The sequence below is a fragment of the Nicotiana tabacum genome, chromosome 2, assembly GCF_000715075.1.
Source record: "Nicotiana tabacum cultivar K326 chromosome 2, ASM71507v2, whole genome shotgun sequence".
Taxonomy (NCBI): Eukaryota; Viridiplantae; Streptophyta; class Magnoliopsida; order Solanales; family Solanaceae; genus Nicotiana; species Nicotiana tabacum.
Window position 1 is genome coordinate 74883043 of NC_134081.1, and position 22168 is coordinate 74905210.

Consider the following 22168-nt stretch of genomic DNA (forward strand, 5'->3'; position numbering starts at 1 on the left):
AGAGATTTGAAGGTTGTGGTGAAATCCTGCAAACTGATATGAGAAAACTACTGCTTATGCATAACTGGGTCATTTCCCATCTCTAATAGCTTGTTTTTTTACCAGCATGCTTAGGAATGAGATGCCAGTTAAGAGGAGGGTTTGTGGTCTTCCATAGGTGTCCACTGCCCCCTCTTGACGATATCTTTTCCACAGCATGGGATCCTATCCATCTTGTCAAATCGAGTGCAGTAGGGACTATTTTACTGGAAATAAGAGCTGAGATTTTCCCCAAGTTTTAAGGTTTTCGCAGGATGATGGTCTTGTCTCATTTCCTGCAATCTTTGGCTTCATGCAAAGCCAGATATGCTATTCATTTGCATTATGATACTTTCTTTAGAGTTACCGGTTGGCGTTTCTTTCTCTCCATCGGTAGGATTCTGTTTGCGCGAAACTTAGAGATCAACAATGAAAGAGATGGCACTATTGTTAAGCAGGATAAGAAAAGAGCATTCGGGGTGAGAGAGGGAGGGGGGACATGGGTCCTAAATTTGAACATCTTGTGTTATTCCTTGAGAAAAGAAACAGTAAGCCAAAAGTTCAAGTGGAAAAGTTACAATGGATGTTGAGCTTTTAAATTCATGATATAAAACATAACATCATTTTCTTGATCTAACATGGAGCAACTGAGTTTTTATCTGATACACCATCTTAATAAAGTGTGAGATTTAAGGAACCTCTAGTCTTAGAGAATATCGATTTAACAAGATTATTTAGTATTGGAATGAAATATGCGCTAATAGACAGAATGAATATGAAGGATTCATATTCCAGATGTCTGAGCAATTTGGGATTGAATAGTAGTTGATGGACTCATAGTATCTTGCCAAAGCTTTGTATTAAGGGGCCTGCAGAAAATAACAAAAGAATGCTGGACTCTCGAAAATTACATTTCATTATATGTTTTGTTACTGACAGAGTAAACCATTGTTCGCATAAACAATATTAAATATTTTCACACTACTAATTCAGTACATTTCTTCTGACTGATCTAATGCCTGTTGAGAGGGATGTGAGTAAGTATATTTTAACTGAACCTAGCAACTATCACTCCTCTGATAGGCCCTACAAAAGCATACAATATCACAATCAGGCAAACCATTGTATACACACGGAGCACTATAGCTTTGGTTTTCCAACTTTCAGTTTTTTTCTGGGTTAAGTACATCTCTACAGGGAAATAAACGACAACAGGCCAAAAAGTTATTGCTCCAGACACCCCCACGACCTGATTAAAGTAAGGGAATAATACTGCAATCCCTGTGATTAATGCAACATATGCTGTTCGGAAGACTAATCTCATCAAGTTCAATTTAAATGGCAGCATTGGTAATGGTTTAAGGGTGTGATTCTTGTGAATAAACTTGCTCTCTGGGAATTTTCTTGCAAACCATCTCTCAATATCTGCAAATAGTGGCTGGCTGAAAATCTGTAAAGCATATTCAAGTGAATATGAAAGATCAACTCCGAGGAAGTCAATAATGTTTGTTTGAAGTTTTTCAAAAGCCGAGCTTGTATTACTGAGTTGGGAAATCTTTAAAAAGAGTTACAACTTCGTTTTGCAAAAACAGGTTTGAAAACACTTTTTCTTCCAAAAACTCAACAGTGGAGTTTGCATAACTCTATTTACAAAGAACATCAAACAGAAATCAAACTACCAGAAAGATATTCACTGACAAAAATAGTCTAATGCTTAAAAAAACTGCGAAAGTACAAAAGTTGTCTAAGAGAATATGGGGAAACATTGTTAGACTTGAAAGAAGATTTAGGGAAAGCGTACCTGATATCCTCCAACAAGATGAAGAACAACACATGCATTAGCAAAGTCTACAAGCCAATATGGTTCATAGAAACCGAATCCTGTCAAGAGGTTTCCCGGTGTGGAATTACCAAAAGCTGCATAACCAAATGATGACATTTTTGACTCAGCCTCTTTACATATTAGAAAAATCTAATCTTCAGATGATATTCTCCCACAGAACACAATCTGAATTGAAAATCTTTGATCCATTCCTTGTTTCTTTCCATCATCTGAATCCTCACAGTTTTCATGATCAAGTTTCTTGTGCAAGTGACCGCCTGTGCTTTGGGTACACAATTCCCCTCTTCATGAATCAGAGATTTGAAGGTTGTGGTGAAATCCTGCAAACTGATATGAGAAAACTACTGCTTATGCATAACTGGGTCATTTCCCATCTCTAATAGCTTGTTTTTTTACCAGCATGCTTAGGAATGAGATGCCAGTTAAGAGGAGCGTTTGTGGTCTTCCACAGGTGTCCACTACCCCCTCTTGACGATATCTTTTCCACAGCATGGGATCCTATCCATCTTGTCAAATCGAGTGCAGTAGGGACTATTTTACTGGAAATAAGAGCTGAGATTTTCCCCAAGTTTTAAGGTTTTCGCAGGATGATGGTCTTGTCTCATTTCCTGCAATCTTTGGCTTCATGCAAAGCCAGATATGCTATTCATTTGCATTATGATACTTTCTTTAGAGTTACCGGTTGGCGTTTCTTTCTCTCCATCGGTAGGATTCTGTTTGCGCGAAACTTAGAGATCAACAATGAAAGAGATGGCACTATTGTTAAGCAGGATAAGAAAAGAGCATTCGGGGTGAGAGAGGGAGGGGGGACATGGGTCCTAAATTTGAACATCTTGTGTTATTCCTTGAGAAAAGAAACAGTAAGCCAAAAGTTCAAGTGGAAAAGTTACAATGGATGTTGAGCTTTTAAATTCATGATATAAAACATAACATCATTTTCTTGATCTAACATGGAGCAACTGAGTTTTTATCTGATACACCATCTTAATAAAGTGTGAGATTTAAGGAACCTCTAGTCTTAGAGAATATCGATTTAACAAGATTATTTAGTATTGGAATGAAATATGCGCTAATAGACAGAATGAATATGAAGGATTCATATTCCAGATGTCTGAGCAATTTGGGATTGAATAGTAGTTGATGGACTCATAGTATCTTGCCAAAGCTTTGTATTAAGGGGCCTGCAGAAAATAACAAAAGAATGCTGGACTCTCGAAAATTACATTTCATTATATGTTTTGTTACTGACAGAGTAAACCATTGTTCGCATAAACAATATTAAATATTTTCACACTACTAATTCAGTACATTTCTTCTGACTGATCTAATGCCTGTTGAGAGGGATGTGAGTAAGTATATTTTAACTGAACCTAGCAACTATCACTCCTCTGATAGGCCCTACAAAAGCATACAATATCACAATCAGGCAAACCATTGTATACACACGGAGCACTATAGCTTTGGTTTTCCAACTTTCAGTTTTTTTCTGGGTTAAGTACATCTCTACAGGGAAATAAACGACAACAGGCCAAAAAGTTATTGCTCCAGACACCCCCACGACCTGATTAAAGTAAGGGAATAATACTGCAATCCCTGTGATTAATGCAACATATGCTGTTCGGAAGACTAATCTCATCAAGTTCAATTTAAATGGCAGCATTGGTAATGGTTTAAGGGTGTGATTCTTGTGAAAAAACTTGCTCTCTGGGAATTTTCTTGCAAACCATCTCTCAATATCTGCAAATAGTGGCTGGCTGAAAATCTGTAAAGCATATTCAAGTGAATATGAAATATCAACTCCGAGGAAGTCAATAATGTTTGTTTGAAGTTTTTCAAAAGCCGAGCTTGTATTACTGAGTTGGGAAATCTTTAAAAAGAGTTACAACTTCGTTTTGCAAAAACAGGTTTGAAAACACTTTTTCTTCCAAAAACTCAACAGTGGAGTTTGCATAACTCTATTTACAAAGAACATCAAACAGAAATCAAACTACCAGAAAGATATTCACTGACAAAAATAGTCTAATGCTTAAAAAAACTGCGAAAGTACAAAAGTTGTCTAAGAGAATATGGGGAAACATTGTTAGACTTGAAAGAAGATTTAGGGAAAGCGTACCTGATATCCTCCAACAAGATGAAGAACAACACATGCATTAGCAAAGTCTACAAGCCAATATGGTTCATAGAAACCGAATCCTGTCAAGAGGTTTCCCGGTGTGGAATTACCAAAAGTTGCATAACCAAATGATGACATTTTTGACTCAGCCTCTTTACATATTAGAAAAATCTAATCTTCAGATGATATTCTCCCACAGAACACAATCTGAATTGAAAATCTTTGATCCATTCCTTGTTTCTTTCCATCATCTGAATCCTCACAGTTTTCATGATCAAGTTTCTTGTGCAAGTGACCGCCTGTGCTTTGGGTACACAATTCCCCTCTTCATGAATCAGAGATTTGAAGGTTGTGGTGAAATCCTGCAAACTGATATGAGAAAACTACTGCTTATGCATAACTGGGTCATTTCCCATCTCTAATAGCTTGTTTTTTTACCAGCATGCTTAGGAATGAGATGCCAGTTAAGAGGAGCGTTTGTGGTCTTCCACAGGTGTCCACTACCCCCTCTTGACGATATCTTTTCCACAGCATGGGATCCTATCCATCTTGTCAAATCGAGTGCAGTAGGGACTATTTTACTGGAAATAAGAGCTGAGATTTTTCCCAAGTTTTAAGGTTTTCGCAGGATGATGGTCTTGTCTCATTTCCTGCAATCTTTGGCTTCATGCATAGCCAGATATGCTATTCATTTGCATTATGATACTTTCTTTAGAGTTACCGGTTGGCGTTTCTTTCTCTCCATCGGTAGGATTCTGTTTGCGCGAAACTTAGAAATCAACAATGAAAGAGATGGCACTATTGTTAAGCAGGATAAGAAAAGAGCATTCGGGGTGAGAGAGGGAGGGGGGACATGGGTCCTAAATTTGAACATCTTGTGTTATTCCTTGAGAAAAGAAACAGTAAGCCAAAAGTTCAAGTGGAAAAGTTACAATGGATGTTGAGCTTTTAAATTCATGATATAAAACATAGCATCATTTTCTTGATCTAACATGGAGCAACTGAGTTTTTATCTGATACACCATCTTAATAAAGTGTGAGATTTAAGGAACCTCTAGTCTTAGAGAATATCGATTTAACAAGATTATTTAGTATTGGAATGAAATATGCGCTAATAGACAGAATGAATATGAAGGATTCATATTCCAGATGTCTGAGCAATTTGGGATTGAATAGTAGTTGATGGACTCATAGTATCTTGCCAAAGCTTTGTATTAAGGGGCCTGCAGAAAATAACAAAAGAATGCTGGACTCTCGAAAATTACATTTCATTATATGTTTTGTTACTGACAGAGTAAACCATTGTTCGCATAATCAATATTAAATATTTCCACACTACTAATTCAGTACATTTCTTCTGACTGATCTAATGCCTGTTGAGAGGGATGTGAGTAAGTATATTTTAACTGAACCTAGCAACTATCACTCCTCTGATAGACCCTACAAAAGCATACAATATCACAATCAGGCAAACCATTGTATACACACGGAGCACTATAGCTTTGGTTTTCCAACTTTCAGTTTTTTTCTGGGTTAAGTACATCTCTACAGGGAAATAAACGACAACAGGCCAAAAAGTTATTGCTCCAGACACCCCCACGACCTGATTAAAGTAAGGGAATAATACTGCAATCCCTGTGATTAATGCAACATATGCTGTTCGGAAGACTAATCTCATCAAGTTCAATTTAAATGGCAGCATTGGTAATGGTTTAAGGGTGTGATTCTTGTGAATAAACTTGCTCTCTGGGAATTTTCTTGCAAACCATCTCTCAATATCTGCAAATAGTGGCTGGCTGAAAATCTGTAAAGCATATTCAAGTGAATATGAAAGATCAACTCCGAGGAAGTCAATAATGTTTGTTTGAAGTTTTTCAAAAGCCGAGCTTGTATTACTGAGTTGGGAAATCTTTAAAAAGAGTTACAACTTCGTTTTGCAAAAACAGGTTTGAAAACACTTTTTCTTCCAAAAACTCAACAGTGGAGTTTGCATAACTCTATTTACAAAGAACATCAAACAGAAATCAAACTACCAGAAAGATATTCACTGACAAAAATAGTCTAATGCTTAAAAAAACTGCGAAAGTACAAAAGTTGTCTAAGAGAATATGGGGAAACATTGTTAGACTTGAAAGAAGATTTAGGGAAAGCGTACCTGATATCCTCCAACAAGATGAAGAACAACACATGCATTAGCAAAGTCTACAAGCCAATATGGTTCATAGAAACCGAATCCTGTCAAGAGGTTTCCCGGTGTGGAATTACCAAAAGCTGCATAACCAAATGATGACATTTTTGACTCAGCCTCTTTACATATTAGAAAAATCTAATCTTCAGATGATATTCTCCCACAGAACACAATCTGAATTGAAAATCTTTGATCCATTCCTTGTTTTTTTCCATCATCTGAATCCTCACGGTTTTCATGATCAAGTTTCTTGTGCAAGTGACCGCCTGTGCTTTGGGTACACAATTCCCCTCTTCATGAATCAGAGATTTGAAGGTTGTGGTGAAATCCTGCAAACTGATATGAGAAAACTACTGCTTATGCATAACTGGGTCATTTCCCATCTCTAATAGCTTGTTTTTTTACCAGCATGCTTAGGAATGAGATGCCAGTTAAGAGGAGCGTTTGTGGTCTTCCACAGGTGTCCACTACCCCTCTTGACGATATCTTTTCCACAGCATGGGATCCTATCCATCTTGTCAAATCGAGTGCAGTAGGGACTATTTTACTGGAAATAAGAGCTGAGATTTTTCCCAAGTTTTAAGGTTTTCGCAGGATGATGGTCTTGTCTCATTTCCTGCAATCTTTGGCTTCATGCAAAGCCAAATATGCTATTCATTTGCATTATGATACTTTCTTTAGAGTTACCGGTTGGCGTTTCTTTCTCTCCATCGGTAGGATTCTGTTTGCGCGAAACTTAGAGATCAACAATGAAAGAGATGGCACTATTGTTAAGCAGGATAAGAAAAGAGCATTCGGGGTGAGAGAGGGAGGGGGGACATGGGTCCTAAATTTGAACATCTTGTGTTATTCCTTGAGAAAAGAAACAGTAAGCCAAAAGTTCAAGTGGAAAAGTTACAATGGATGTTGAGCTTTTAAATTCATGATATAAAACATAGCATCATTTTCTTGATCTAACATGGAGCAACTGAGTTTTTATCTGATACACCATCTTAATAAAGTGTGAGATTTAAGGAACCTCTAGTCTTAGAGAATATCGATTTAACAAGATTATTTAGTATTGGAATGAAATATGCGCTAATAGACAGAATGAATATGAAGGATTCATATTCCAGATGTCTGAGCAATTTGGGATTGAATAGTAGTTGATGGACTCATAGTATCTTGCCAAAGCTTTGTATTAAGGGGCCTGCAGAAAATAACAAAAGAATGCTGGACTCTCGAAAATTACATTTCATTATATGTTTTGTTACTGACAGAGTAAACCATTGTTCGCATAATCAATATTAAATATTTCCACACTACTAATTCAGTACATTTCTTCTGACTGATCTAATGCCTGTTGAGAGGGATGTGAGTAAGTATATTTTAACTGAACCTAGCAACTATCACTCCTCTGATAGACCCTACAAAAGCATACAATATCACAATCAGGCAAACCATTGTATACACACGGAGCACTATAGCTTTGGTTTTCCAACTTTCAGTTTTTTTCTGGGTTAAGTACATCTCTACAGGGAAATAAACGACAACAGGCCAAAAAGTTATTGCTCCAGACACCCCCACGACCTGATTAAAGTAAGGGAATAATACTGCAATCCCTGTGATTAATGCAACATATGCTGTTCGGAAGACTAATCTCATCAAGTTCAATTTAAATGGCAGCATTGGTAATGGTTTAAGGGTGTGATTCTTGTGAATAAACTTGCTCTCTGGGAATTTTCTTGCAAACCATCTCTCAATATCTGCAAATAGTGGCTGGCTGAAAATCTGTAAAGCATATTCAAGTGAATATGAAAGATCAACTCCGAGGAAGTCAATAATGTTTGTTTGAAGTTTTTCAAAAGCCGAGCTTGTATTACTGAGTTGGGAAATCTTTAAAAAGAGTTACAACTTCGTTTTGCAAAAACAGGTTTGAAAACACTTTTTCTTCCAAAAACTCAACAGTGGAGTTTGCATAACTCTATTTACAAAGAACATCAAACAGAAATCAAACTACCAGAAAGATATTCACTGACAAAAATAGTCTAATGCTTAAAAAAACTGCGAAAGTACAAAAGTTGTCTAAGAGAATATGGGGAAACATTGTTAGACTTGAAAGAAGATTTAGGGAAAGCGTACCTGATATCCTCCAACAAGATGAAGAACAACACATGCATTAGCAAAGTCTACAAGCCAATATGGTTCATAGAAACCGAATCCTGTCAAGAGGTTTCCCGGTGTGGAATTACCAAAAGCTGCATAACCAAATCCCCCACAGCAAAGGTTGAAAAACATCGTAATACAGACTGCCATTATTGATACCTTCTTCATAGTGATCTTTTCTGGAGGAGGCGCCTTTAATGTGTCCTTCATATATTTAAAAGTTATAACTAATTGCTTCAGTGTTGCTTAATTCCGTTTAAGAACATACTTTATTACTTAATGTAGAAAGCAAAGTGTAGAAAGCAAATTGCAGCACCTGTATCTCCAGAAATATAAGAGAGAATGGAAAGGCAAAGGCAATGTCCCCAAGTGCTTGAGCAACCAACCATAGTTTTTCAGCAGCAGTAGAACTTGTCAGTCCTGTAATGCTACCTTTGATTTCTCCATTTTCTGCATATCAAGATTCGGCAAGTGGAAATCTAATATAATGGCTCATCTTACCTGAGATCCAAGTCATAACCATGCTTGTTGATGTGAAGAATTTGTGGCATTAAATGACATATGTGAAAGGTAACCTACCTATTACTTTGGCTAAGCCAAGTGCTGATCCGATAATTGAATATGTGAATGACATGACTGCAGCAACTATGGAGAGCCACTTCATATTCTGAAAATCAGGAATTTGAGACACTATAACTTGGATTAGTCCAAATATAACCATATATCTTGTACTTCCATATCGACAGGTAGCATCATGCCCTTGATCATGATAGCAGTTTGATTTCTGGATTGCTCTGCAGACATTTAGAGGACGCATTATCAATTTCACCCATTAGAGAAATCCTTCCTAATGCACTTCTATAGGTGTTAAAGCATTGAGAATAAGCGAGAGAGTTTTCAGAATGCATGAGAGCAATACCTCTCGGCCTTTGTATATTTATACTATGCAGCATAGCCTTATCTATGCTAATATCATTTAGGGATACATTTCCTAAATCCAATAAATATTATGACTTCCCAACCATTTTAAGTTTGAGAATACATGATAGCAACATCAACTCTTTTATATTTACACTATGTAATGTATACAGGGATTCCTGATCCCATTTGTTATGGAACTTCTATCCCTTGATAACGGGACATAATTCCTAATTTCACTAATTATTAGATATGGCTTCCTTATCCCTCAAATTATCTGATTAAAATGATGATATGATTACATATCTCTGCTTATAACTAATTTCGAAGGTTTAAACTGTATTATTTGCTATTTCTTGAACCCATAAGATTCCCTAACTAGTTTATCTTAGAGTTGTTAAGGCTTAAGGGCATCTCAGAAGATAGTTTGAAATGAAAACCTCATTACAGTTGCTATGGGTCCATAATTCATTATATATTGATGACTAGGAGTTCATTTGTAATTATACATCTGCTGATAGATAGGATTATTCAACAGCAATACTCCAAGCTATTTCAGAAAGCAACCATCAAAAAATTAAGTGTTATAGTATTGAACTGCAACCTTGAGGTCATGGACAAACAAAACAAAAGTTGAGCATGAAAAGCAGCAAAGCTCATAAAGGAAAGGTATGTGCAGAAATTTTGAAAGGAGACATTGACAATACCAGTGGATAAAAGATTGCTGACATACCGAATGCTGATAGTGGACGTAATTGTATAAACAATTGCAACCTTGATGAAATTTATACGAACAATGATTCCACAAAACCACGCATTTCTTTCTCCTGAGACGCCAGAAGAAAAGAATTAGTTGGGTAAGTCCAAGTCCATTACAACCCTTTTGAGTTCAGCAAGGTAAGAAGTGAATTGCTGGCAAGCCAAGTTCAAAAGGTGCACTTGAAATTTCTCACCTAAAATATTGAGAACAGCATCAAGGTAAGAGGCATTTCTATGATCAGGGCCAGTATCTGGATGAGGAGATAGATAACAGTTGCAGAGAAGAAAAGCAGAAGTAAGAGTGACACATGCAAAAGAGAGCATGGCCAATGGACCTGCAATCCAACCTAGTTGTGCCATACTCCATGCTAATGATAGAACCCCAGAACCAATTACTGCTGTTACTATATGTGCCAAAGCTGTCCATTCATTTCCTGAATTCTCACACACATTAGTTTCTCTAAGTATCAATTACTTGTACATGTTTCAGTTTATTCCACAAGAAATTACTAGAAATGAATCTATTTCACAAATGGTCAACTCTTGCTCCAACAGTAAATCATTTTCCCATTTATTTTTTCTTTTGAGAAAAAGATCAAGACTATACCTTTAAGACAAAATCTCCTTCAATCAGACAGAGGACAAGTTAAAGCAAGATTCTTGACAACGTTTCACTATGAACCCAAGTTGTTATAATCAAGACTCAAGCTTTTTTGTAAAATGAAGCCTAAGTGGTAAACTGGGGATAAATGGGGTTGAAGAACAAAAGAAAAAAATGAAGTATTTGACAAGAAAAGATAGTACGTAGCTGTTAAAAAGTTGACCTTGCTGTTGTGGTAGAAAGACCAATAATGTAATAATTGAAGAAGAAAAGATTGGAAGAAGTAAGCATAGTACCTGTTCTTTTGAGGGCAGTTGTAGAAGATGGGGAGGAGGAAGAAGAAGAAGCATAATTTGCCTCCAAAAAAGGCATCTCAGAATCAACGTCTTCATCAACTACCAAAGGCATAGCCTGAACTGTGTCCAAGTTTCATGGAAAGTTATTACTCTCTGTGTGCAAATTTGTTTAACAATATTTTCTTTTTTAATATTTCAAAGAAATTGACATATGTCCGTCCATTTTTAAAATAATTTCATTTTTTGGGTTTCCCATTTCACTCGGAGTCTAGTAGCCGGTTTGAAGCCCAATTAATCTGGATTCCTGAAAAAGACCAATTGAATATTTTGACAATCAACTACTTGGTGTTCGGCGTCTTTTACCCGCAATCTTTCAATCTTTTATTCAGTACAGCACTTCAAATTGCACCTTGCTTTATTAGACAAACAACAAAATGAGAGATTCAACTGCTGATGCCCGTGACTCAGTGTGTATTAAAATATAATATATACAACAACAACAACCCAGTATAATCCCACTAGTGGGGTTTGGGGAGGGTAGTGTGTACGCAAACCTTACCCCTACCCTAGGGTAGAGAGACTGTTTTCGATAGACCCTCGGCTCCCTCCCCAGACTCCCTCTGGGGAGGGTAGTGTGTACGCAAACCTTACCCCTACCCTAGGGTAGAGAGACTGTTTTCGATAGACTCTCGGCTCCCTTCCTCCAAGAACTCCCCACCTTGTTCTTGGGGTGACTCGAACTCACAACGAACTCCCCACCTTGTTCTTGGGGTGACTCGAACTCACAACCTCTTGGTTGAAAGTGGAGGGTGCTTACCACTGGAGCAATCAAAGAGTGTGTAAAAATGGGCAAACTTCTTCTTAATTGGGAGGTTGGAGTGGTTAATCAATCAAAGAGTATATGTTGAATGTAATTCGTAATGAAGGGCACTGATAGTAATTTCCTCCATTAATAGTTGTTATTTTCATTGTTATTGCTCCATTTCCATTCTTTCACTATTACTATTATTCTCATTTCCAGTTTTAGATTACAAAACATTGAAAAGATATATTTATATTTATATGGTTTTCCGTAGATAAAGACAAAATAAAGAGAGCCATTTGGTTTGTATTTTTTCACCTCATTTAATAACGTCTTTTACATCGAATTATTATTAATGTTAATAAGAATCTCGGCCAAATTGCCTTTTTAGCAAATACGCACATATCACTTTAATAAAATTGATTAGCACGAAACCAATATTTAATAATTGCTTTGTTAAATATTTAGAATAGGATTCATAATCTAAACCATTCAAACTAGACCAGAAGAATTGTATGAAATAACTGAATTTGTTCTAATGCAAAATTCTTGATTGATTGAGACAGAAATAATCCCTCAATACAGCTTAAATCCAACAAGTGTGTAGCATTGTACAAGTACTGAAAATGTGTAGAGTCTTTTGGCTGATTGTCATTTAAAATCTTAGTATTTGCTAGCAAAGACCTCAAATAGGAAGCTTTTCTGATTTCTAAGACAAGCAACTTGTAGCAAGATTCTTGAGAATCAAAGAGGAGAATTTTACATTTTAGCTAATTTAGCACTAATTATTCCCTCAATTGATCCAATCAAACCAACTACAGATACAAGCAAGCAGATCATACTGAAACCCTCAAGAAGAAGCCATTTTTTTGTCCAAGCTCCAATTTTCCTTTGCACAATGTACATTTCCACTGGGAAATAGATGGTCATAGGCCAAAAGTTCAAGGCTCCCAAGATTCCTAATACCTGATTGAAATAAGGAAATGCCATTGCTATTGCTGTTGTAGACATAACATAAAAAGTCCGAAAACATAACCGAAAGAAGTTCAACTGAAAAGCTGGCAACACTGGAAGTTTGATGGCATAGAACTTATTCAGGAATTTGTTCTCTGGGAACTTCTGAGTTAACTTTTTTTCTACAAATGCAAACACAGGCTGGCTGTATACCTAAGGAAACAAGCATTTCGTCATATTAAATTGAAGCTTTCATAAACCAAGGGCTAAAGGAAAACACTAGAATTTTAGTACTACCTGATACCCTCCAACCAGATGCAGAACTATGCAGGCATTAGCAAAGTCAACAAGCCAAAACGGCTCGTAGAAACCTGTCAAGAGGTTCCCTGGCGTGTCATTCCCGAAGGCTGCATATCCGAAGCCACTACAGCATAGATAGAAGAAAGTGGTGATAACTATTGCACTCATTGATGCCTTCTTCATGGTCTGATTTTCTGGTGGAGGCGATTTTAGTGTATCCTTCACACCATAAAAAAAACAAATTTACTATTAGCAGAAAGATTAGCAGTCTTTGTGATGCTTTTAGTTTAACTAGTCCAACTAGAGTGTCAGTAGTGTGATAGCTTCAGCTTGGTTTCAGAAAATTTAGCTAAGGTGGTGTTTATGCTCTTGAGCAAGCTCGAAAAAAGCTAAATCCATATTCAATGATCTAGTATCAGGACAAATTCTATGAGCTGGATCCATTAAGCATTCACTATGATAAATTAAGAAATCCAGAACTTAAGACTTGCACACAGTAGACACATAAAACCTGTGGAATATCATTACATAATACCTGTATCTCCAGGAGAATGATCGAATAAGGATAGGCAAAAGCAATGTCTCCGAGTGCCTGGAACACTAACCATATCTTTTGAGCAGCACTCTTTGCCGGTACTCCCACAATGCTTCCTTTGATACGCCTGTTGTCTGCATATCCAACATCAAGAAAATGCACAAAATTATTCAGTACAACAGTTTTTGGAAATTTGAAATGAAAACCAAGAAACATAGAAAGAGAACAGGCCAAGCCTTACCAATCACTTTAGAGAACCCAAGTGCCAACCCAATGAAAGAGTAACAAAATGACATTAATGCAGCGACAACAGATAACCACGTCATGTTATGAAAATCTGGTATCTGCGACGTTACTATCTGAATAATACCAAAAATCAGCATAAAGATGTTTTTCCCAGTCTGGCAATCAGCGTTTGCTCCTTTGCGGTAACAATTTGATCTCTGAATTTCTCTGCAAAAATGGTCAGAGAGATTAGTAACCTAACGTAAACATGTCTCATTAAGCTTGAATTGCATACACTGTCTTTTGAAGACTGGGCATACATACTACAATGGATATAATGTTATCTGATAACGGGACCAAATGAGCGTAGCAAAGTGACATGTTTATTGTTATTGAGACACTTGCAAATTCTGAGAGTCTAAAATCTAAACTGTATACACAGCTAACTAACCTCATACTTGTTGCACTTGTAATTATATAGGCAATACCAGTCCCATAGAAGCTCACATACTGAAGCAAACCACACACCCACGTCCATTTCTTGCCTGAACGAGTAAGTCAAAACACATCAAAGAAGTTTCTAATCCCCTTCCCCACAAAAATGTAAAAGAGGGAATCCTAATATGAGAGACTGCTGAAAGAGTTTCTAAGATAATTTTATATCATAGGATGGAACAATCTACCAAGATTAACTCTAACGGCATCAATGTAAGAGTGATTTCGCGTTCCTGTTATTGGATCAGGTGACCTGTAACAGTCACATATGAGGGATGCAGATATGTACGTAACAAGTGCAAAAAAGAACAAGGCGATTGGCGCTGCAATCCATCCTAACTGTGCTGTGCTCCAGGCTAGAGAGAGAACACCAGCTCCAATTACAGCAGAAATTATATGCGCAACTGCACTCCACACAGTTCCTGACAAGAAAATATATGTCGACTGTTGTTTCTTAATCCTAGTTAATGTTAAAACTCAAGGACCGGAGAAAATTTGAGATATCTTAGAGTTTTACCAGTTCTAATTGCATCTATATCATCATTGCCTGAAGTTTTCTCTTGTTCTAGAGAATGTTCAACTTTCATCTCAGATCGATCTATCTCAGACGGCCGCTAAGAATTTAGAGATATAGGAACCCTAAAGCAAAAGCATGAGCTGCATAAAGCCTTCATCTATTAGAAGAACTCCAAATTTATTGGAGTTGGCCATAAGTTTTATCAAGAATGATGGAACTTCCACTTACAGAAACGTTTGGTTGTAGTTTTCTGTTGTAAATCTACCTTTTAACTGCAGAGAAGACAAATTTGGGAAATAGAATTTCTTCTCGTCATATAATGACAATAGCATCCTTCCAAGGGGCCCTAACTTGACACCATGAGATAGACATTTCCACAAGAATTTTCACCAAAGATGACTATTTATGCATAGAGTCTAGTGACCTTTAACAATTTTTGTTCTTGTCACTATGGCCATGTATGGATATTAGCTATTTGCATTGATACATGTCTTTTTCAAGGCCTGACAGGTCCCAACCAAATTTTGATCCAAATCAATGTGTTCATTTTGGAAGCTAATATACAAAGAGAGGTGAGCCCCCCCCCCTCCTATGATAGACATCAATTGGTTTGATTAAAGAAAAGATTCAGATCAATGAAAAATCAACAATTATGAAAAGTTGTAACGTCACAATGAGAAACAGAAAAATAGAGACGATCTGTCCAGAACAACTGTTGTTTCGTATGATACTATACTTTTTAGCCGCGATTCTCAATAATGTGATATTTATGTTTATATGATACTATAGTTCAGTTTGATTCTCAATATGTGATCATATTTATTTTTCTATTTTTGATAGAGTAATTTATGTTCTTTTTGTATTTCCAGGGATAGGACAAAGGTCTAGAGGAGGTCAATGGTGAGGAGAAGACTTCGGGACTGTATCCCGCAGCTCACAGGCCAGCTACAACAACACTCAAATGCAAATCCTCAATCTTTAATTGTTCAGTCTTCTCTCCCAAAAGTATCAAACTTTAATATGCAAAATAATGATGATAACAGCAGTATTTTCAGAAATGTATGATAAGAAGGTAAATCAAATCCCAACAGAATGTAAAAGAAATATTGTGAACAGTAGCTTACCAAAGTAGAATCTTGCAGCTTCCAATAAAGAGTGGTTTATAGTAGGGCCAAGAGCAGAATGTGGAGATTTATAGCAATCACAAAGTATGGAAGTTGCAAAAAGGGTAACTGCTGCACAGAAGAGAATAGCCAATGGACCTGCTATCCATCCTAATTCTGCTATGCTCCATGCAAGTGATAGTACCCCTGCCCCTATAACCCCTGTTATTATATGCGCCACTGCACTCCATTTTGTTCCCTTTTTCCCAATATCAGAGTATACAACTACACAAATAAACCATAACCAAATCAGAAAACCAAGTCAGATAGAAAGAATCTATAACTAAATTCAAGATACCATTTCTCTCAGAAAATGGCGCCGCCAATAATGATGTTTGTGGATCATGTTCTATTTCACCAGCCATTTCTCTGACCTCGTACAATAGAATAATCAATCTGTCAATTAGTTATGGCGTGTACTACTCCACGTCAACAATAATAAAAACCGTTTGCCATATCTTTACCTACTGGCTACTGCCTTCTTCTTTATTGGAAACATAACACTAATATTCTCTTATTTTGTGGTCCCAATTTTCTACCTAATATATTTTGCGTTCAAAACAAATGCTAAATCAAAGGAATTAGTTATAAAGAAATCTATCAGAACTCCTTAGCATGCTTTACGTGGCAGACTAAAATTACTTTTAAGCTTTTCAAAGTCCACTTCAGAAAAGTCTAGGCAACCGCCAGTCCACATCTGTTTTATTTTCTTTTGTCCCAAAGCAAGTTAGATTTTGTTTTCTAAGCTTATGGATAAAGTTTTTGATTTTTCCTTTTACTAACAAGCATAGTTAATTTTTGTTTTTATTTATTTAAAAAATGAAGGAAAAAGAAAGAGTTTAAATTAATAGAATAAAAATAACATACTAATACTGGATATATATGCAATTTAGAAATGAGTAAAGATATTTGTTATATATCAAGTTGTTTAGGACTTTCTGAAAGTTGTATCACTAAAAAGGCGCTGCAACATAAAATGTTTTTTTATATGTAGTAATTATTACTAACAAGGCGCTACAACATAAAATGTTTATGTAGTAATTACTACTAACAAATGAACATTAGTCAGGAGTAAATTTTATTCCCCAAAAAAAGTAGATTCCAGTGGGAGTCACTATTGAAGAGGGTGACTTATGCTAATTGCTAACAAACGAAAAATTTGGTTCCACTTCATGAAAATCTTTGCTACTTCTATATATTTTTCGTTTAGACACTCAACTGCAGTTATGTCATTATCTTATCACTATTAACAGCTCCCAAGTCCCAACTCAATGGTCAAAAATCAACTACCACTTCTTCATGAAAGATTTTTATTTAAAATGAAAAGTAGATAAATAAACATACGTGTCGTACTAATGCACTTCTCGAGAAAACATCTTACAGAGATTTATAAGTTGAAGAATTAAATAAATTCAAGCCTTATTATTTATGTGTGCTGTAAGGTATATACTCTTCTAATTACATTTTCTTGATTTTGAGAATCGCCTACATGTGAAGTATTATATAAAAGATCTGTTTGAACACTGACTGGGCCACCTTATAAACATTCACTGCGTCTGAGATATTTGTTCTCGACGACATGGATAATTGTCCCTCTCCAATGTTGATCACTGGACTGTCAGATTATAATAAGTGAGTCGTTACCTTGTCACTCTGTAAATTTTATTTCGATAACAACTCATTGGATAAAAAATTTGATCTACTCATATTTAAAACAAATATAATTCAAAAAATTTAAATAAAATAAGAAAACATTTGGATATAGGAGTAGTTCCGTTCAAAAAATCGCTGAGTGGAAAAACGCAAATTAGTGGGCTTTTTTATTTATCATCTTGATCCACAAAATGGGGAAGTGCACAGTTAGCCACTAATTAGAGATGTCTTTACTCTTTAGCCACTATTTAAAATGTATTTATTTTTTTAGCTAGTGCTTAATAAATTTTTATCTGCCCGGACGAAAATACTCCTGTACTAGACATGGGTGCTGTGTAAATATTAAGGACATGATGTCCTTAACTTCATGAATGCTATGCAAATATTAAGGACAAAGTGTCCTATATTTGCACATTTCGTTGTTAAACTTTAGGACATCATGTCCTTAACTTCATATGTGCAGTGTAAATATTAAGGACATGACCTTCTTAACTTCATGTGTGCAGTGTAAATATTAAGGACACAACGTAATTAATATTTATACAACACTCATGAAGAAAGGGTAAAAACGTCTTTTCATATTAATTTTAATAAAGTAGTGACTATTTTTGCTCAGCATTAAAAATACTGGATAAAAACTAAATATCATATTAAAAATTAGCTATCCCACGCCATTTCTACACGGAATGGCAAGGGGAAAAAACATAAATAGACAAAATTTAAGAAAACTTTTCACACACGCAGCAACAATAGGTATTTTACATACAAGGCAACTAAATAATTATATTCATAGCAGAAAGTTTTATACCCTTACCTACAATCACGCTCTAAAGTGTTCATTTCCTTAAATATAAAACCAAAAGGTTTCAGTTCCCATCTAATAATGAAATTGTCATTAATTATGATTTTATTGTTACTTTCTCTCTATTTCAATTATGGTAACGTTTTATTTGGTGGTATAACCATATTTTATTGATAAATATGAATGCTTGTATTATAGTGCATACTTGGATAAATACGTGATATTTATAATATTTAGATATTATACAAATTATATAATTTGTATAATACATTAATATTTATTTAATAAGTATATTATGAAGTATAAATTAAATATTATTAGTATAAAATATTATTTTATTTGGATATACATAGTATATAATTCTTTTTCTCAATATGATAAATATATACGACGTATATTCGGAATATTAAATTTTATAATATAAAATATACCACATATTTATTGTATAGTTGTTAGTATATATGTAGAGCACATTGTAGTTGTTTAAATATTATATAGTATTACTATTATATATGAAGTATAAAAATGACTCACGCATGCTTCACGTTTAAAGCTGTTCATTTTGTTTAGTGATAGAATTTTGTGAAAGGGATAGAAATTAGTGAAAAGGAAGATAAAATCATGGCATAAAGGATTCTTAAATTTATTATGACAAATTTATACTTAAAAAATAACATAAATCTTTAAATTTATTCTAGAAAGATACGATAAATCTGTAACTGTTATATTCAAATATAATAGAATATAAAATTATTAAATAAAATAATATGTGGTTATACAATGTACGTTTTATAAATATTTACTGAATTTAAGTTACATTACTTCATACATGCTTATAGATCAAAATGTCCAAACAATTAAAAAATATTAAACTCCAAAAAAGTTGAATTTATCATATTTTCATTACCATATAGATGAGAGAGAAATATTTAATAAGGAAGAAAGGAAGAAAGGAATAAAATAAATAAATAAATCACAAGTGATGTTATTTATATAAATAGTCTTAAATAAGAGACCTATCATGTAAAAATTTCAATGGCGAGCCCGAATGTGTGAATGACTTGCATATCCAACGCTAAAAATTTGACCTTTTGTGTGATAATTGTATTAGTGGAAAAAAGGCATGACACGTTGACTATCATCGAGGTGACAGGGCATGGTGCGTGGACCATCAATATAGCGACAAGTGAAGTTCTTAATTAGACGAGTTAAAGAATGCGAAAAAAGGCATGGGAGGAATACTCTCGGGGTTACACTAAGAAAAGAGTCGGACCTGAAAACTGTAAAAGGAGAAACATGAGCGGAATGAATAAAGACCGTTAAGAAGGAAAGATGCACGCACGAACCTGTCATAAATAAGGAAGAAAAATCGATACGGTTACCGGAAATCTTTAGCCATAAATACTTCCGTTACAATTGTATATGGGAACGGGTAATCAAGGTAATTAATGCCATTAGTGAGCCCGAATTAAGTAAGAAAACCGTTATCATTGTATGCTCTTATATAAGGACTGAAACCTCATTTGTAATATCATCGAATTTTTATTAAAATTTATGCAATCATTCTTTACTTTATTCTCAAGGTTCTAAACCGCAATTTTGGGAGTGATTATTAATCCGTTTCGTATTTTCTTTATCAATTATTTTCATTCCTTGATTTATTCTTCAAATTATTGAAAAAGTGAAGTAAATCTTGGTTATCAGTAACCCGATTTTTTCTTGATATTGACTTTGACCGAAAAATCTATTTTTGGGTTAAATAAATTAGTTCCGTTACCGGAAGTCTGATAATCTGTTCACTTTCCAAACTTCATTTTTAACAACCAAGTATGCCAACCGTTAACGAGAAACCCCAACTGAACTAACAAGGTAGAACTCCACCACACTACACACCTACGGGATCATCTCAGCAATCCCGTGAAAGTTCAGCTGAAAGGTCTGCTTCGCGCACTGATGAACAGCAGGGAGATGACTAAACCGTGGAGTAGGATGCGCTAAAGCAATTGATTGCAGAACACATGAATAGTGCACTGCGGGCTTTTGTCATAGGGTTACCCAATGCAGTGCAAACTTCTCCACCAGTTAATACAACAACTTTGGAGAACCCGTGTTCGGGACTTGATAACTCTGAAAGTGGAGAAATTCCCAATGAATCTCCCGATGGAGGGTCAGGTACACCAAATAATTCTAGTTTACAAAGTTTAGTGCTAACTTTGTAGAAACGGTTGAAGGAGCAAAACGAGCGTATAGAGCAAATACCCGGCGTGTCTCCCGTGATCAAAGGTATGGATATTGACAAATATTCACAGCAACCCTGGAAGCCAAGTGCAATACCTTTACCAATTCTTAACAAGTTTAAAATGCCTAATATTCCCAAATATGATGGAACAACTGACTCTCAAGATCACGTAACCGCATTCACTACCAGCGTGAAAGGCAATGATTTAACCAAATAGGAAATCATATCAGTTTTGGTTAAAAAGTTTGGCGAAATACTCACAAAAGAAGTGTTTTCTCTTTTACCTGAAAATTTTATTGATTCTTTTGTTGAGCTTGCAGATTCATTTATAAAGCATATTCGGGGGCTCAAAAAATTAAAAAAAGGATGGAAGACATCTTCAACATTAAACAAGGGAGTACATAATTGCTCAGGGAATTCGTAGATAGATTCCAGCGAGAGAGGATGATGTTGCCTCGAGTTCCTGATAACTGGGCGCCTATGGCATTCGCGAGCAACTTGAACGAGAAAAGTTCAGAAGCCATGAAGAGGTTGAAATAAAGTTTGCGAGAATTTCCTACAACAACTTGGAACGATGTGTACAATAGTTACAACACAAAGCTGGGGATAGAAGAAGATACAGTCGCACGCCTAAGGGTCGAAGAAAGACCAGGTTTGAGATACTTAGAATCAGAAAAGAGGTCCGGTAAAATAGGTACAAGCCATACATGAGACTTGCGGGGTGAGACTCTCGATCTAAATAGGAGAATGCACAATTTGATTCAAGATCAAGATAAAAAGACACGAGTTCTTCATCCAGGTTAAAAAAGGAGCGGGATGCCCGAAGTAATGATCCCAATACACAAGCAAGAATATGGGACTATAGCTTTAACATTAGCACCTCTGAATTAGTGGTTGTTTTAAGAGGTATGGGAGATAAGGTACGATGGCCAAAAGAAATGAGATCAGATCCGAACAAAAGAAATCCAGATTCCTGGTGCGACTTTCATAATGATCATGGCCATAGAACAACGGATTGCAGGCTTTTGCAAGGAGAGGTTAAACACTTATTGAAGCAAGGCTATCTTACTGCTCTGTTTAGTGAGAAATGGAGACAATCATACATGAAGAACATACAAGAACCCCCAAAACCTCCATCCCCAAAGAGAACAGTCAACATCATAATTGGAGGAGATGGGATCAATTGAGTAAGATATACATCCGCGAAAAAGACATCAAAACTCATTATCACTCACGGAAAGCGAGTCCAACAAGTCTTGGATGGTGACAGTGTTACATTCGACGATGAAGACGCGGATGGCTTGATGATTCTTCACAACGATGCAATGGCAATATCTTTACTTTTACATGATACTAATGTAAAATGAGTTTTGATTGATCTAGGTAGCTCAGTGAACATCATTTTACTGAGGGTGTTAAATGAAATGCAAGCTAATGATAAGGCCATACCAAAAGCACGGTCCTTGTCCGGGTTTGATAATTCAAGCGTTTTTACGAAAAGAGATATTGTACTTACCACATTTACAGAAGAGGTCATCAAGGATACAAAGTTCCAGGTGTTAGACGCGGATATGGACTATAATATAATTTTGGCAAGACCAT

The 22168-nt window shown here is 35.7% G+C and overlaps 5 protein-coding genes across 9 annotated transcripts; all 5 read right to left on the bottom strand.

The window, feature by feature from the left end:
• Positions 1-897: 897 nt before the first annotated feature.
• Positions 898-2093, bottom strand: LOC142171568 (putative amino acid permease 7). The gene is made up of 2 exons (XM_075234507.1): positions 1820-2093; positions 898-1468 (listed from the first exon to the last, which is right to left on the bottom strand). Exons 1-2 carry the CDS (start codon positions 1955-1957, stop codon positions 1067-1069), a joined length of 540 nt encoding a protein of 179 aa, XP_075090608.1. The 5' UTR covers positions 1958-2093; the 3' UTR covers positions 898-1066.
• Positions 2094-3066: 973 nt separating this feature from the next.
• Positions 3067-5222, bottom strand: LOC142171569 (putative amino acid permease 7). The gene is made up of 2 exons (XM_075234508.1): positions 3975-5222; positions 3067-3623 (listed from the first exon to the last, which is right to left on the bottom strand). The coding sequence occupies exons 1-2, from the start codon at positions 4110-4112 to the stop codon at positions 3222-3224; spliced, it is 540 nt and encodes a 179-aa protein (XP_075090609.1). The 5' UTR covers positions 4113-5222; the 3' UTR covers positions 3067-3221.
• LOC142171567 (putative amino acid permease 7) lies at positions 5208-6418 on the bottom strand. Its single transcript, XM_075234506.1, has 2 exons — positions 6130-6418; positions 5208-5778 (listed from the first exon to the last, which is right to left on the bottom strand). Exons 1-2 carry the CDS (start codon positions 6265-6267, stop codon positions 5377-5379), a joined length of 540 nt encoding a protein of 179 aa, XP_075090607.1. The 5' UTR covers positions 6268-6418; the 3' UTR covers positions 5208-5376.
• A 1018-nt stretch (positions 6419-7436) lies between these two features.
• Positions 7437-11336, bottom strand: LOC107794734 (putative amino acid permease 7). 2 transcript variants are annotated; one of them, XM_075234499.1, is made up of 7 exons: positions 10882-11336; positions 10179-10418; positions 9959-10052; positions 8887-9101; positions 8624-8757; positions 8284-8511; positions 7437-7932 (listed from the first exon to the last, which is right to left on the bottom strand). In XM_075234499.1, the coding sequence occupies exons 1-7, from the start codon at positions 10991-10993 to the stop codon at positions 7531-7533; spliced, it is 1425 nt and encodes a 474-aa protein (XP_075090600.1). In that variant the 5' UTR covers positions 10994-11336; the 3' UTR covers positions 7437-7530. The 2 variants fall into 2 exon arrangements, with proteins under 2 accessions (XP_075090600.1, XP_075090604.1); XM_075234503.1 differs by lacking the exon at positions 10179-10418 and having other exon boundaries at positions 10882-11140.
• Positions 11337-12255: 919 nt separating this feature from the next.
• LOC107794732 (putative amino acid permease 7) lies at positions 12256-16355 on the bottom strand. 4 transcript variants are annotated; one of them, XM_075234517.1, is made up of 8 exons: positions 14710-14913; positions 14533-14614; positions 14381-14445; positions 14149-14242; positions 13714-13925; positions 13473-13606; positions 12935-13156; positions 12256-12850 (listed from the first exon to the last, which is right to left on the bottom strand). In XM_075234517.1, exons 1-8 carry the CDS (start codon positions 14777-14779, stop codon positions 12443-12445), a joined length of 1287 nt encoding a protein of 428 aa, XP_075090618.1. In that variant the 5' UTR covers positions 14780-14913; the 3' UTR covers positions 12256-12442. The 4 variants fall into 4 exon arrangements, with proteins under 4 accessions (XP_075090618.1, XP_016472742.1, XP_016472743.1 ...); XM_016617256.2 differs by lacking the exons at positions 14381-14445; positions 14533-14614; positions 14710-14913 and adding exons at positions 15834-16097; positions 16171-16355; XM_016617257.2 differs by having other exon boundaries at positions 14381-14614; positions 14710-14953.
• Positions 16356-22168: the final 5813 nt, after the last annotated feature.